We start from the raw sequence: 18,103 nt of genomic DNA, 5'->3' as shown, positions 1-18,103 counted from the left end.
GGAATTATGCAGTTCCTTGAATATGGGTGATAGGATCCATGCAGTGATTTATAGAGAAGCAAATATAATTAATGCCAGTAGAATTGAATAATTCCTACAACATATATATGTACTGTGTATTATTTATTATGCTGTTTATATTTTGATTCCCTATTTAAGTAGTCAAGTGTGAATATTTAAGAATTCAGAAAAAAAGTTGTACTTTGGTTTTTAAACAAAAACACTGTGTGGTAAAACTAATTATTTCTTTAAAATGTATTTAGATTTTGTTATTCTGATGAATAAGTATTTCTTTACATTTAAGAGATTAGAATTCTGTACACTGGGATACAGACCATTGGTAAAGTGCCCTGCTACATCCCCTTTTCATATCCAAAAGAGCTGCAGTCAATCCAAAATAAATGATCTCTTTGTTTTCCTGCCGATATCCCCTCCCTCCTGCTCTTAAGATATTTCTGCCCAATCTTCCAAGAACTTGTTTGCACCTTGGGGTAAGGAAGTATGATGTAGATGTCCTAATCACAGCTTGGTGTTGGTTATCCCTCACTCACCAACTCCTTAACCCTATCCTCCCTCTGATAATAATCAGGAAAAATCCTTTCGAATGTACTAACTAATCACTAGTTTCTATAACTCAAAGGCTGAAAAGGTCAGCAGACAGCATCTGAGGACCATAACAAAGACATTTCCACCCTGCTCTAATCACCTACCTAGTAAATCTCCTGGTATTTTGGAAATGCATTGATTTTTGTTTTATTTTCCTTTGTTCTGTTATTATGAAAGTCTTCATAAAATTGTTACAGCCCTGCAACATGGTATTTGCAGCATCCTGAATCCATGTCTTTGAGCTGCAGTCAATCCAAAATAAACAATCTCTTTGCATAGACTTCTCCTATAACCTATATTGGTTTTGTTGTTGCTGTTTGTTTTGTTTTAAATAGCTCAGCATGCCCCCAAGTGGACAAGATGTGAACATTTTCAGATTTCCTTTTGGAAACTTCCTTGATGGGAACTGTGACTTTTCCATCAGGGATTTTTCTGTTCCTTGACTACTTAATTCCAAGAATAACAACTCTGAGACTAAATATTTATTAATAAATGCTTATGCAATAAGCTTTAGCTTTTGTGTGACTAACCCCTATCTTATCTTTTTTCTTCTAACCTGAATTTTGAAACTTGGCTGGTTTCCTCTCCATGTCTTCTTATGTTCACCTCCTCAGCCTTTCCTTGCAAATCTCTTCTTATCCTTTTTATTTATTTATTTATTCCCTTAACATGCCAATCACAGACCCCCTCCTTCTTCCCCTCCCAGTTCCACCCTTACAAATCTCTAGCCCCATTACCCTTTCCTCTTCTCCTCAGAGAGGTAGAAGCCACCTTTGGTACTACCCCAACCTGGGATATCTAGTATAAACAGAACTAAGCACATCCCCTCCCACTGAGGTCCAACCAGGCAATACAGTTAGGGGAAGGTGATGCAATGGCAGGCAACAGAATCAGAGACCACACCTACTCCACTTGTTAGGAGATCACATAAAGACCATCTGCATATGGCTATAAATGTGTAGGGGGCCTAATTCTAGCCCCTGCACATTCCTTAGTTGATGATTCAGAAAGAGTGAGCCCCTGTGTGCTCGTTAGTTGACTCTGTAGGACTTCTTGTGGTGTCTTTTACACACACACACACACACACACACACACACACACACACACACACTCGATTTTAAAATTCAAATGGACCTAACAAATATATACAGAACCTTTCACACAAACACAAAAGAATATACCTGGTTCTCAGACCCTCACAGAACTTTCTCCAAAAATGACCATATAATTGATCACAAAGCAAGCCTGAAAAGATAGAAAAAATTGAAATAACCCCTTGCAACTTATCAGACCACCATGGACTAAAGCTGCCCTTCAACAACAAAAGAAACAACAGAAAACCTACAAACTCGTAGAAACTGAGTAACATTCTACTCAATAATCACTGGGTCATGGAAAAAATACCAAAAGAAATTAAAGACTTCCTAGAATTCAATGAAAATGGAGGCACAACATTCCCAAACTGACATGATACAAAGAATACACTTCTAGGTTGCAAATTCATAGCACTAAGTCCCTTCATAAAGAAATTAGAAGGTTCTTATATTTAAAAGTACACCTGAAAGCTCTAGAAAAAAAGAAGCAAACACACCCAAGAAAGGCAAAAGGCAGGAAATAAACTCAGGGATTCTATCAATGAGTTAGAAACAAAGAAAACAGTACAAAGCCTCAATGAAAACATGAGCTGTTTCTTTGAGAAAATCAAAAGATAGACAAAATCTTAGCCAAACTAGCTAAAATGGAGAGAGTCAGCATCAAAATTAACAAAATCAAAAATGAGAAGGCATAACAACAGACACTGAGGAACTTCATGGAATCATTACTTCAAAAGCCTGTACTCCACAAAATTGAAAAAGATAAAAAAGAAATGAATGATTCTCTAGATAGATACCCCTTACCAAAGTTAAAACAGGATCAGGTAAACTATCTAAATAGTTCTATATCTGCTGAGGAAACAGAAGCACTCATTAAAACTTTTCCAATCAAAATAGCCCAGATGGTTTTAGTGTATAGTTTCAAAAAGGAACTACAACAATACTACTAAAACTATTTCACAAAATAGAAGCAGAGGGAACACTGCCAAACTCATTCTATGAGGCCACACAGTCAGCCTGATCTCCCCCACCCCCCACCTCTCCCTCTCATGTCCTTGGCCTCGGCTTCTTTTTGACAGGTAATGTTTATAAGATATTCCCTCTATACTTCCTGAAGATTTAATGAATCTGATTTTTACATTGTTTTGAATTCTAAGTAAACCCTGTAGCTTCTCTTGCTTTGAGTTAACTTGAAAATCACTAAGCTTGGCTTTCTTGCAAGTGAACAACATAATATATATTCCCTGGCTTAGCTTTGCTATGGATATCTTCCTGGTTTGTGGATTATGATGATGGTGGTGGCCTGGGAACTTTTCATAGATGTTTGCTAAAAGCACAGACTCTGCAGTTGGGCCTGTGGATTGTTACAGTGTGATGAAGTGGGCATAAACTTGACACCTTAGCCTTTGTACTATATGTTTGTTCAGAGGCCATTTTGAAAACTATCATTTCTTTCTCTTGGAGCCTAGATTTGTGTTCTCAACCTAAATGGCTGTCTTCCTTCTTCTCATAGTTGTAATCCCACAATTTAACTTTCAGGTGAACAGTACAAGTCACTTTACCAAACATTGGCACTAAAAAATGTGCAAATATTATTCATCAACTTAAAACTATATTTCTTTAAATAAAATTGCATCTTCCCAAAGTTTCAGACTGCATTACACTTTTACTTTTTTCTCTTTATTAATTTTTTTGTTTTATCTAATTTTTTTCCTGGATTTATTGGTTTGATGGTTGATTGGGTAGTGTTGTTGGTTTGTTGGTTGGTTTGTTCGTTTTGAATGATACAGTTCCCTTATATATCACATGCTGGTTTATAACTCAGTATGTGGTTTTAAGGAGGGGCTTGAATTGATCATCTTTTTGCTTCAGACTCCCATCTGTGGGATTACAGTGTGTAATACAATATATACACCACAACTGGAAGTGTGTTTGTTCATTTGATCCACTTTATGTTTTTCTCACTATCGGCTCTTATGAATATAATGTAACCTGGTGTGATTATTCATTATTCATTCCAATAATGCTAACAAATCCAGATGCTGTTGCATTCAAGACCTACCTGGATACCAGGTAGGGCTAGAGGTATTATGGGTAACTCATTGACAAGTTGTATCATATACAAAATTAAAAGGAGGAATGTTTATATATAGCACAACATATGTAAAGTCGAATGTTTAATGCCTGATACACAAAGATTTGAAATTTATAAGTTATACCACTGTGACACTTACTTTTGTCAGCCATAAAAATTAAAAATTTAAACAGTGCAATAAAACTATGGTTTAAACAAAGAAGATAATTTCCTTGGAGCTCTGGTTTCCACAAGTATATCATCAAGTATGGCTTCTGTGTCGGGTCTTCTGAGGTTTCCTCTTTCTTTGGATTACAGACATCTGTGCTTTTGCTGTTCTCATCTGGCTCTTCCTATGTGTATGTCCATTTTTAATGGATATGTGTCCCCATTTTCTTTCTGTATAAGGACACTAGTCAGATTGGTTTAGGGATAACCTTAATATTCCAAATTTATTTAAACTAATCACATTATTTAGAGCCTAGTACTGTTACAGCCAGTCCACTGTTCTAGGGAATAGGACACCAACAAAAGCTTCTTCATGATAATCACTCATCTATAAAGAAAGTGAAGACAGACAGGAACTGCACTGAGACAGAACCATCAGGATTAGTAAGACTTGATGTGTTTCATGTCACTAAGAGACAAAAGGAGGCTGTCAACCTCATTGAAGTAGCATGAAATCACCTGCTGCTGAGAATTTCTACTTTATTCTTAAGAGAATCCATTTATATATGCACATGTATACTCCTGTTTTACAGATCGCTCAACAATATATCTTGTCTTCAGAAATAAAGCTTTTAATATTACACTACCTTGTGAATGAGTCTCAGATATACTAACCTAGCTTATATGACTTGTGGTTATCTTCATTCCCTTGGTATAACTGTTTTGCATTAAATGAGTAAATAAATAATAAATATGTAAGAATGGTACTATTTCTCCAACAAAATCCTCGCAAACTGTGTGTATATTCATGGATATTGGTCCTTGTCTGGCATGGAAAGATACTACATCCATTCCCTATAGAACAAAAACATGTGCTTCCTTAGCTGTTTTTAAATATGCCCGTGGGATTTCTCTCCATATGCATATGTTATTTGTGACAAATTATATTTGCATTCTATATTACAGTTTGAATGGCCTTCACAACTATAATGTTAAATACAATTGTCATAAATATATATAATTATTAAATAGTCCTGAATTAACTCTAATTTGTATTATATTAAAACAAATTCTCTAGAAATCAATAGTAATGACAGTGACAGCAACAGTTATGATCAGCTGCTAACACATATACTAGCAAAGGCAGTTCTCTTGGAACTTCCAGCAGGTCATCATTAACACAGAAGTTGTAAACATACAGTAGTGGTACATTCCTATAATCTCAGTCCTCAAGAGACAAAGTTAAGAAAAATATTAATTTCATGGCCATACTAGGCTACACCATACAATTCTTTCTCAAGGGAAAAAAAGTATAATGTTTATACATACTTCTTTGCTTGCAAACATACATTGCAGTAAGTCATTGGTCTATTACCAGGCCTCTGGCTTCTGCATTTCTATCAATACTTGAACCTCTCTGGGACTCCTTTTAGATATTCTACTATTGCCTTGTATCAGGGCGATCCTGTAGTTTTGGATCTGTAGAACTGGTCCCCTAATGTACCCCAGCAGGAAGATGTTGAGGTGTTGGATGTGAGCATGAAAGATATCTCAGCTGATCAAACATCAGGCTTTCCTGCACCCCTACAACTGGGGCCAGCTCTCCTGGATTCACAATACATCAACTCCTCTTTACCAAACTGACTTACGCCTATAGAGAAAAGACTAGACTGAAAAGGACATTTCCCATCCATACTTCAGTCTTTGGAGAAACTGGAAAGCTTTAAAATAAAATCTCCTAAAAATCTTCCCAGCATATTATTAACTGAATTATTGAGTTACTTTTTCTAAAACTTCTGAAATCAGTATCTCAGTGGCACAGAGACATAAAACTTCTAGAGGTATTCTAAGCAAGACCTCATAATTGTGCTTTTGATGTAGCTTAGTAGAAGAGCCAAGCATGCAACAGAACCTGAGTCTCCAAAGTCACACTGGCAAAAATAGAAAATAAAATGTGTATTTTTTTAGTCTCATGATCCTACCATTTCTGAGAATATAATCCAGTGTTTTGTATTTAAATAGTTGTGATTTTTAAGGCTAGCCACAAAAAAAAAAAAAGGAAAATGTGTTTGATCAGTTTTCAATAGTGAAAAAATATATAAATGGTTTTGAGAAATTAGAAAAGAAACTTTTCTTTGTAGTGGAAAGGATATTTATTTTCTTTACCTCTGAACTTTCCCATACAATTAACTTAATTTTGCGTAATATTAACAATATTTGAAAACAAATTATTCTCATATTTTTTAATTGTTGCTCTTTTGGGGTTATTTTGTTTGTTTGTTTTTGTTTGGATGATTTGGTTGTTTTTTGTTTTTTGTATGTTTGTTTGTTTGCTATTGCTGATTTGAAAGGCTATGGTTCAAATCCAGTGTCTTGTGCTTGTAAGCAAATCCTCGGTCATTAAGCTATCTCTCCAATCCTCTCTCTAGCTGTATACCACACATGCTCTAAGATTTTCCTCTCATAGCAAACACAGATTCTACTTAAATAAAAATGCTTCTCTTCAAAGTTTTTCTAAGAGCAATATGGACATCCTTATTCCTTATACTGTAGATGAAAGGATTCAACATTGGGCCCACAATGGTATAAAAAATGGTAGATACTTTATCTTCATCCTCTGATGCACTAGAAGGCTTAAGATACATGAAGGCTGCAGCTCCAAAGAAAAGAGAAACAGCAATCATATGGGAGCCACAGGTACTGAAGGCTTTTGACCTACCTTCTGCAGAATGGATGCTGAGGATGTTGGAAAGGATCAAGGTATAAGAAATAAAGATAGTCAGAGTGGGCATTATTACATTAAAACCTACAACAATGTAAACCACCAGCTCATTGATGGAAGTGCTTGTGCAGGATAGCTTTAGAAGAGCATTTATTTCACACATGTAGTGATTGATGATGTTGCTATCACAGAAGATCAGGTGTACCATACTGGCAGTATGTGCCATAGCTTCCACAAACCCCATCACATACACCCCAACTGTCATCAAGAGGCAGACACGATGGGACATGGTGACCTGGTAAAGCAGGGGCTTACAGATGGCAGCATATCTGTCATAAGCCATTGCTGTCAAAATGTTGCATTCATCAATAACAAAGAAGCAAAAGAAAAAGAGTTGAGTCATGCACTCAGCATGAGAGATGGTGTTCTGCTTCACAAAACTCACCAGCATTTTGGGGGTTATGACAGTGGAGTAGCAGAGATCTGTGAAGGAAAGGTTAAAGAGAAAGTAGTACATAGGGGTTTGCAGGTGAGGATTCAACACAATCAAAACAATCAAGCCCAGGTTCCCCACCACGGAGAATATATATACTCCCAAGAAGAAGAAGAAGAGAGGCAGTTGGAGATCTGGCTGCTGTGTCAAGCCAAGCAGGATAAATTCTTTCACTGAAGAGTCATTTCCTAAAGCCATTCTTCCCCAATTCATATCTGTGAGAAGAGTAAATGTAATAACATTACAATAAAATCCAAGCCCTCTCCAACTTATTCCCTTCAATATATGACTAAGAATGAGAAAAGAAAGATAAAATCAAGCCAATCCTTTTCTGTGCCTGTGTTTTCTACATTCTATTGGAGCTGAAAGAAACTAGTGGGGAAACCCAAGTTACAGAAATAACCATAAATATACAGAAAGCTATTTCTTTAGGAATAATATGCAGGGCACCAATGACCCACTACAGGTACAAGAATAAAATGAAAAGAAAAAGAAACAGGCATATCAGAGGCTCACTGACTCTGTCAGAGGTGGTTTGGGAAAAAAAATAATAAAATAACCACATGCATGCATTCAATACTTACCTTTGTGAACACACTTCAGAAGTAACCTTACTGACCTTTTCACTCTGTCCTCACAGAGGGTCAAATACACATGACATTGAGGAGCTATACTGTTTATTGTCCAGAAAAATAATGTTCTTTTCTACTGTTACTACTTTTGACTTTCTGGTGATAAGAAAAAATAATTTTGGACTGGAAATCAAGAGCCCTCATTCTTCCTGATTAAGAAAAGCCATTGGTTGTAGATAATAATCTTTTATGTTTTCTCCAGATCAGAAGTTGGCAAATAGCATCTATTAATGTCATAAGAGTTGCCTGGTAATGGCCCAAGAGGGTTTTATGAGTCTGTAATTATAGAGATCTAATTAAAATTGGAAAAGCAGTGTTTCTCAGATATTTCCCCCAGAGATGAGCCTTTGTTGCTATAGTTCTTACAGACTTGTTCAATAATGATGATACTGGCTTATTGGATGTAGTAAGCATTGTTTTGTTTATTGTTTAAAAATTTTATAGATGTGTATATTGTGTTTTGGTCAAGTTCATCCCTAACTTCACCTCAATTTCTCCTCTATCCTCCTGTATCCCATCACAACATTGTCTTTCCTTTTCTCTCTATTTTCTTAAACCCACTGAATAATGTCAACATTTCCGGTAAGTATATGAATTTAGGCCCATCTATGTGAGTATAAGTAACTCCTCAGGGAAAAATTTTTTGACAAATACCATGTACTGAGTTAAATCAAGATGAGACAAACAATTTATATAAGCTTATACCCCTAGTAAAATAGATGAAAAAGAAAGTCATTCAGCATCTTCCTACAAAAGGTGGTGTTGGGGGAGGTAGAATTAACTCTACCAGACTTTCAAAGGAGAGCTAATACCAATGATCCTCAAATTATTCCAAAAATAGAAACAGAGGAAGAAACATTGAGAAATTTATTTCATGAGGCTACAGTCACACTGATTAACAAAACACACAAAGACTCAAGAAAGAGAGAGAATTAGAGTCCAATTTCCTCATGAATATTGATGCAAAAATACTCAGTAAAATACTTGTAAACCAAATCTAAGAACATATTAAAAATATTATCCAACATGATCAAGTAGGTTTCATCCCAGGAATGCAAGGATGGTTTAGTATGCATAAACTAATAAATATAATCCATCATATAAACAAACTGAAATAGAAAGAAAACCATAATCCTCTAACTAGATGGGAAAAAAGACCTTTAAAAGAATCCAACACTCCTTCTTGATAAAAATTCTGAAGAGATTAAGAATACAAAGGACATTCCTGAACATAATAAAGGCAATTTAGAACAAGCCAATGGTAATCATTAAATTATATGGAGACAAACTCAAAGCATTTTCACTAAAATCCACTAGAAAGAAGACCAGGTTATCCACTCTCTTAATATTTATTCAATATAGTACTTGAAGTTCTAGCTAGAGCAATAAGACAACTGAAGGACATCAAGAAGTTACAAAAGGAAAAAATTAAAGTATTCTTATTTGCAGTTGATGTAATAGTAAACATAAATGACCCTAAAAGCTCTGCTTGGAGAATTTCTACAGCTGATAAACACATTTAGCAAAATGGCTGGATATAATATTAACTCAAAAAAAAAAAAACCAGCAATTCTCCTATATACAAGTAACAAATGCTCTGAGCTAGAAATTAGAGAAACGGCACCTTCCACAATAACCTCGAATAATATAAAACATCTTGGAGTAACTCTAATTAACTAAATAGAGACATTGTGTGATTAAAAAAAAATCAAGCCTCTCCCTTTCCTGGGAGATGATGGGAGGGAGGGTGAGAGGGAAGGAGAGAGAAAGGGAGGGAGGAGGGAGCATATCATGGGAAGGATTCTTACTGAGCTCTTCCAGGACTTATAAGTTACATGTGATTACTATCTTAGCAGGGTCAAATCACATTGTTATAAATAGAAAACTCTCCACATATCTAAGTAGCTGTCTATGGTCCTGAGAAATTCCATTGTTTTCCAGGATCCAAAATGAGGTTAACTTACTTACAAAATAAGTGCAATGACTCATGTGAGCTCCAGTGGTAGAGAGACCTGCTCTCCATCCTATGTAAATATTAAAATTGAAATAATATAAAAGCTTAGTATGGAGATGCATGTCTGTAATCTCAATACTCAGAAGGCAGAGGATAGAGTGAGCATATCTTTAAGTCCAAAGCTAGCCTGGTCTACATAGGGAGTTCCATTTGAACCAGGCTAACTATGAACAAAGAGCCTCTGTCAGACAAACAAGCAAAAGAATATTAATGTTTACTAACACACAGCATGCACAAATTCACTGATTGCCCTACCCAGTATTTATCACATACTCTGTGAGAGTTCTTGAGAAAAAGTGAGAGTTCTACAATGTGTAAGAGTTATCCTGCAGCCCTCACTAAGCTTTTGGTTTTCAACACTTCCAGGTAGTATTTGGTAACTAATGTGTGCACTGGGAGGTGAAGTTATGTGTTGGATCATCTGGATGCTTCTGTTGAGAGCTATAATAAAAATCTTTTGTACAGTTTCATTTGGCTGTGTGTTTTAAAGAGCCATCTGAAATAAAAATGAGGTAAGTAGGGCTGCTTTAACAAAAACAATGGTTCACAACTTTCAGACTCTTTCTATGAATATGAAACTATTGATGAACTAAGTTCAATTTCTGCTATAAATTGAATTTTGTATTAGCCTTTTGGATAGCTTTTTCAGAAATTAAGCTAAGGATTTCTAGATTATTTTGTGTGAGCAAATTTTTATGTCACTAGTAAATACTTTTAAAACTTTTCAAAACTTTGAAGAAATAAATTGAAGAAAGTATCAGAAGATGGAAAGACCTTCCACCCTTATGGATCAGTATACTTAACATAGTGAAAATAACCATCTTGTCAAAAGCAATCTACAAAGTCAAAGCAATCCCCATTAAAGTTCTAATACATTTTTTTAACAGATTGTGAAAAGACAATTCCCAATTTCAAATATAGAGCAAAAACCAGAATAGCTAAAAGTGTCTTCAACAATAAAAGAACACCTTGAAGTGCCACCCTTTCGTGTTTCAAGTTTTACTGAAGAGTTATATAATAAAAACAACATGAAATTGGAAGAAAAATTATATTAATATATTATCAGTATATTAATCAGTGTAATAAAAATGAAGACCCAGACATAAATCTGCAAACTTATGGACACCCGATTTTTTTATAAAGAGGGAAATACACCTGGAAAAAAGAAAATATAGTGAGCAAATAATGCTTGTCAAACCAGATATCTTCATACAAAATGTTGCAAATAGATCCATACTAACAATGCTGCAGAAAACTTAAGTCCAAGCAGGTCAAGGACCTCAAGATTAAACCAGATACAGTAAACCTGGTAGAAGAGAAAATGGGGGATAACTTTGAATGCATTGGCACAGGAAATGACTTTCTGAACAGAACATCCATAGTATGGGCACTAAGATCAACAATTAATTAATCAATGAAATCCCATGAAACTGAAAAGCTCTGTAAGGCAGCAGGACAAAATGGCAGCCACAGAATGGTAAAACACTTTTATCAATTCTGTATCTGAGAGAGGATTAATATTAAAAATATACAAAGAATTTAAGAAATCAGGTATCAGAAACACAAATAATCTAATTTTAAAGTGTGGAGCAGATCAAAATAGAGAATTCTCAATAGAGTAATCTCAAATGGCTGAGAAACATTTAAAGAAATGTGCAATGTCCTTAATAATCAGAAAAAATGGAAATCAAAACTACATTGAGATTTAATGTTGTGCCTGGTAGAGTGACCAAGATCAATAAAACAAGTTACAGCTCATGCTTATGGGACTGTAGAGCAAAGGAAATACTCTTCCATTCCTGGTGTGAATGCAAACATGTACAGCCACTATGGAAATCAATCATATAATGGTCTTCATAAAATTAGGAATCTTTCTCCCTCAAGAAACGACTATACTACTCTTGTTCAAATATAACACCCAAAGAACACTTCATCCTACCCCACGAACACTTGCTCAACCATGTTCATTGCATCTTTATTCATAATAGTCAGAAACAGGAGACAATCTATATGTCACTCAACAGAAGAATGGACAATGAAATGTAGCACATTTACACAATGGAGTATTACATAGATGTTAAAAAAAATTACATTGTGAAATTTGTAGGTAAATGATGAAACTAAAAATAAATAAATAAAACTGAGTTGGCTAGCCTAGAACAGAGAAAGAAATATATTTATTCACTTTTAAATGGTTATTAGTCATTAAGTAAATGATAAGCAAACTATACTCCATAGATGGGTTAGTTAAAGAGGAGGTTTCTAGAATGGAGGCATGGATATCCTTAGGAAAGGGAAATGGAATAGATTTTGTGGGTGCACAGAAGCAGGAATGATAGCTTGGGAGGGATGGGGTGGAGGAAGAAAGGGCAGGGAGACATGGCTGTAATTAGGAAGCACTTTTTGGTGCTATGGAAACCTAACTCAGTAGAAAATTCCTGGAATCTGTGAGGGTGATCCTGGTGAGGACTCTTAGTCACAAAGTTTATGGAGTCTCAACTGGCCATGTCTTCTAGCCAGGCAAGGCTTTTAGTGTCAAGACTGCATTGTATTTGGTTAAGTTGTTGGACAAATAGTTTCCATGGAGATTCCCAAACAACAGAGACTGATGCTAGAACAAAGACTTGCTTTTGGCAAACTGACATCAGATCCCCACTGTCAAGGATGACAACTCATTGAACATGAAGAATTCGAACTAGTGCCTACAGGAACCTGAAGTCCATGGCTCTTTTCATAAGAGAAGGTACTTGGAAAGCTACCGAAAGAGCAATAACTATGGGCACCACCCTAGCCACAAAAAATTTGACCTACAACCTGTCCTGCTTTCAAAATATGCTAGGGCAATGATGGCAGAGAACTTGTGGGAATAACCAATCAATGTTTGCTTTGAGTGAAGGCATACTCCACATAAGGGAGCCTATTCTCAATACTGTTTGGGAGACCAAGAATCAGATACTGCATAACCCAAAGCCCTAGAGTAAAACCAAATAATAATAATAATATAATAATAATAATAATAATAATAATAATAATAATAATAATAGAAAGAAAAAGAGAAAAGAAAAGCTAACCTAAAATAAATAAATAAATGAATAAATATTCCTGATAATGTTTTTCTATGCTCATAGGTTAATGCTTTGACCAGTCCTAATCAAAGAGGCTTCTTCCATTAGCATATGAGAGTGATACAGAGACCCACAGCCAGATATTATGCAGAAAGTGAGTCTAGATTGAAGGTCTCCATCAAATCCTTCCCCTCAGAGTATACAGAATCCCACGAAAGCAAAGGCAAAAAGATGGTAAGAGTCAGAAGATTGGGGGACACCAGAAGTATACAACCCTCTGCCTCAACTAAGCAAGATGAATATGAGCTTCCAGAGACTGAAGCAGCAAGCACAGAACCTACATGAGTCCACACAAGGTCCTCTGAGTTTAGATTATAGCTACTAGTTTAGTATTTTTATTGGACTCCTGATTATGAGAACTGACTCTCTGAGTCTTTTACCTGTTCTTGGGACTCTTCCTCCTGTTGTGTTTCTGTGTCCAACTTTAATATGAAAGTTTTGCTCCATCATATTATATTTTATTTTGTCATACTTAGTGGTTATCTTTTAGATGACTCTTTTCTAATGAGAGACAGAAAAATAGTTGATTTGTAGGTAAGGGACAGGAGGTGAGAAGAAACTGGGAGGAATTGGATGAATGGATGGGAAATTGTAGTAAATAAGTTTTTAAAAAATAATGCCAACACGAAGTTTCTTTCTGCCTTAAACCATTCCTGTTCCCAGATGAAACACACACATACAACCTTTATATTTGAATATGCCTTAAGCACCACAATAGCTGAGCAACTGCCTACCCTCCATGCTGTTAGAATCTACCTTTCTATTGTTAACTCAAGTTATTACTTCCTATGTTTCATCTGGTCTGCTCTTTGCTCCAATTGGCCAACACACATGGCCAAGTTTTTGGTGGCTCTGCTAACCCACGGTGACTCTTCTTTCTCCTCTCCTACACAGTCTTCTATGTCATGAATGCCTCTTCCTCTCCTCTTCCCTGCTCTTTCTTCTGAGCCTGCCAAAACTCAAGCTTACCTACTTCTCTTCTACCCAGCTATTTGCTGTTGGCATGTTTATTCATCAATCACAATGAATTGGAAGCAGGGTCACTCAGTGTCTCTCTTATCTTTGTAGCAAACAGACATGGAGACCCCAAATTAGCATTACAATACAAACAGTAGTAGGCCAACCCACTACAGGAAATTGTAATCAGAATATATTATAGGAGAAAAGAATCTATTTTCAAATTAAAAAAAATCTAAAAACAAAACAAAACAAAAGAGGGGGGAGGACATTATGCCAACTTCCCTTATTCTCTTTTTCCTGGGACTTTTATCTGGCTTGAATTTGCTCAGGTCCTGTACATACTGTCATACTATCTGTAAGTTTATAAGTCCATCATCCCTGGAAAAAATCATGGTGGGTATATTTTTCCCAGTAACAAGCAGCTAATTTCATAAATTTTATTTATCATGGTTATTTTCAGTATTTTGAATGCCTCTTAAGAATCAACTAGGGCACTCAGGAGGCAGAGGAAGCAGGATTTCTGAGTTCGAGGCCAGCCTGGTCTACAAAGTGAGTTCCAGGACAGCCAGGGCTATACAGAGAAACTCTGTCTCAAAAAAAAAAAAAAAAAAAAAAAGAGAGAGAGAGAGAGAATCAATAAGGGTAGGTGTGACATTGAAGGTCCACTACCTAGGAAGAGGTGGAGGCAGGAGGATAACTAATTCAAGGCCTGTCTAAGTTGCATACTGTCTCAATGAAAATTAGAATCGGTTTTCAACTATGCATACTTTACAATAATAGACACAGACAACTTCTCCCCCTTTAGGCATTTGTTAGTTGCCTGTAGATCATGTCTGGGATTAAGACCTGGTGAATACCCCCAACCTGATATTAGCATGTCTCTTGATATTGTCCTTGTTGAGGGCATGCTAGGAGACCATGTTGGTGAAAATTCATGGATGTAGATTCGGACAATTCTAGATGAAATATCACAACAAATTCCCTGTTTCCCTGGCTGTTATAGTCTTTTCACTACCTCTTCTTCAATGATCGCTTAGACTTAGTTGAAACTGGGCTCCACAACTCTGAATTTTGATTACTTATTTATTTTTGTAATGTTTCCAACTGCTGCAAAGAGAAATTTTTCTGATACAGAATGAGAACTACATTTATCAGAGAGTATAAGGACAAGTATTTGGGACATAGTTAGAATTTACAAATTGGTTATTCATGATCAGCCCTGAAAACATATACATCAAGGTAACATTTTACACACTGAGTAGGATGAGTGTGTGTGTGTGTGTGTGTGTGTGTGTGTGTGTGTGTGTGTGTGTGTGTGTGTGCATAACAAAAATTAAAGACAAAGGGGCCAGTCTCTACTTGCCAGCCTTCAGAGCAAACCCACAAATGAAGAGTTCCAACCTGTGCCTTCTAGATTCCATTTTCCTTGGCCACAAATTATTCTGCATCCTTGGAGGCCTTCTATTTCTAGGGACAGCCAGTTTAGTTACTCAAGCCTCATACCCCAGTCTTGGCAAACTCCAAATCCTTGAGATCAGACCTGTCTTCTCTGTATCCCATTTTCTGGTCCATATCTCAAACCATACTAGATACCTACAGCAATCAGAGTCTCACCAGGTGAGACTCCTATCTGAATCCCTGCCTGCTGGCCCCTCTAGAAAACTCCTGCATCAGGGAGCTCTGCCCTGCCCCCTCTGCACACCATCTCCCAAGCCACAACTCTTTCTACATACCAGGAGGTCTACTGTTCCCCAGGACAAACAGAGGCCTGCAATAATCAGCAACCACTCCTATGTGAATTCTTGCAGGCCTGCCTTTGCCCAGCACAACAAGCAGCCTAAAGTCATCAAGGTCTATCAGCTCTGCCTGCATCACTGGAAGCCTTCTGTCACCAGGGACAAGCAGCTCTACCTGAAATTCTAGAGGCCTACTGAAATACTGAACTACCTGTGCTACCTAAAAACATGGTGATCTTCTTCTGTCAGGGACTATCAAGCCTGCCAGTACTCAGGACAGCCCAAGGGCTAAAGGCCAGTGTAAGAACACAATCAATAAAAGCCAGGACAATATGGTAGCACCAGAACCCAGTTATCCTATATCCTATTACAGCAAGCCCTGAATATATCAACACACACTTGAATCACAAGAAAATGACCTTAAGTCTAATGTTCTGAAAATTATAGAGAATATTAAAAAAGAAATAAATAAATCCTTTAAAGTAATACAGGAAGATACAACCAAATAGGTAGAGTCCTTTAAAGAGGAAACAAATAAACATAAAGAAATATAGAAAAATACAATCAAACCAGTAAAAGAAATGAATAAAACTGTTCAAGTCCTGAAAGTGGAAATAGAAGCAATAAAGAAAAGACAAACTGAGGCAATTCTGGAGATGGAAAATCTAGGAAAGAGAACAGAAAATAGATACAAAATCATCACCAACAGAAAACAAAAGATGGAAGACAGAATCTAAGGCATAGAAGATATAATAAAAAAAATTATACATTAGTCAAAGAAAATGCTAAAGCTAAAAAGTTTCTAACACAAAGCATACAGGAAATTTGGAACACAATGAAAATACCAAACCTAGAACAGTAGGAAGAGAATAAGAAGACTTCCCACTCAAGGGCTTAGAAAATATCCTTAACAAAATGATAGAAAATGTCAGCAACCTAAAGAAAATGTCACCTGTAAACATGCAAGAAGCTTACAGAATAGCTTACAAAATAGAAAATTCCCCAACCATGTAATAGTCAAAACACAAAGTGCATAGAGAAAAGAAAGAATATTAAAAGTCACAGGGCATAAAGGCCAAGTAACATATAAAGGCAGGCTTATGAGGATTACACCAAACTTCTCAACAGAGACTTTAAAAACCAGAAGGGCCTGAGCAGATGTCTTACAATCTCTAAGAGATCACAGATGCCAGCCCAGATTGCTACACCTAGCAAAACACTGAATCACCACAGAAAGGTAAACAAGATGTTCCATGACAAAACCAAGTCTAATCAATAAATTTTCAATAATCTAGCCCTATATGTAATACTAAAAGGAAAATTCCAACATAAGGAGGGTGATCAAAGCCAAGAAAGCACAAGAAATAGAAAATTCCACACCAGCAAAACAAAAAAGAGAATCTCTCTCTCTCTCTCTCTCTCTCTCTCCCTCTCCCTCTCCCTCTCCCTCTCCCTCTCCCTCTCCCTCTCCCTCTCTCTCTCTCTCTCTCTCTCTCTCTCTCTCTCTCTCCCTCTCCCTCTCCCTCTCCCTCTCCCTCTCCCTCTCCCTCTCCCTCTCCCTCTCCCTCTCCCTCTCCCTCTCCCTCTCCCTCTCCCTCTCCCTCTCCCCCTCCCCTCCCCCCCCTCTCTCTCTCTGTCTCTCTCTCTCTCTGTCTCTCTCTCTGTGTGTCTCTCTCTGTATCTCTGTGACTCTCTCTCTCTCTCTCTCTCTCTCTCTCTCTCTCTCTCTGTGTGTGTGTGAGTGTGTGTGTGTGTCTGCCTGTCTGTCTCGCTCTGTGTGTCTCTCTCTGAATCTCTGTGACTCTCTCTCTCTCTCTCTCTCTCTCTCTCTCTCTCTCTCTCTCTCTCTCTCACACACACACACACACACACACACACACACACACACACAACACACACACACACACACATACAGTACCACTACCAACATCAAAATAACAAGAAGTAATAATCATTGGTCATTAATATCTCCCAACATCAATGGACTCAATTCCCCAACAAAAATCCATAGATTCATAAAAAGGATGCATTCGGGGAACACTTTGCCTGAGCAACAACAGCAGACATCTTGGTTCCAGGACCCCACCGAGTATATTCTGCACAGCTCCAGAGATTACCAGATGGCGAAGGGCAAACGTAAGAATCCTACTAACAGAAATCAAGACCACTCACCTTCATCAGAACACAGCATTCCCACCCCACCTAGTCCTGGGCACCCCAACACAACCGAAAAGCTAGAGCCGGATTTAAAAGCATATCTCATGATGATGGTAGAGGACATCAAGAAGGACGTTAATAACTCACTTAAAGAAATACAGGAGAACATTCCTAAAGAGTTACAAGCCCTTAAAGAAAAACAGGAAAACACAACCAAACAGGTAGAAGTCCTCAAAGAAAAACAGGAAAACACATCCAAACAGGTGATGGAAATGAACAAAACCATATTAGACCTAAAAGTGAAGTAGACACAATAAAGAAA

The 18,103-nt window shown here is 36.9% G+C and overlaps 1 protein-coding gene and 1 pseudogene across 1 annotated transcript; one reads left to right on the top strand and one right to left on the bottom strand.

The window, feature by feature from the left end:
• Nucleotides 1–18,103, top strand: part of LOC110301523 (glyceraldehyde-3-phosphate dehydrogenase pseudogene) — a 318,538-nt pseudogene that overhangs the window by 232,094 nt on the left and 68,341 nt on the right.
• On the bottom strand, nt 6,426–7,379 carry LOC110302240 (olfactory receptor 8B8-like). The gene has a single exon (XM_021173076.2). It carries the CDS (start codon nt 7,368–7,370, stop codon nt 6,426–6,428), a length of 945 nt encoding a protein of 314 aa, XP_021028735.1. The 5' UTR covers nt 7,371–7,379.

The sequence above is a fragment of the Mus caroli genome, unplaced genomic scaffold (genome assembly GCF_978045245.1).
Source record: "Mus caroli unplaced genomic scaffold, Mus_caroli_1 scaffold_11, whole genome shotgun sequence".
NCBI classification, from domain to species: domain Eukaryota; kingdom Metazoa; phylum Chordata; class Mammalia; order Rodentia; family Muridae; genus Mus; species Mus caroli.
This window is presented reverse-complemented; position numbering and strand designations above follow the sequence as displayed.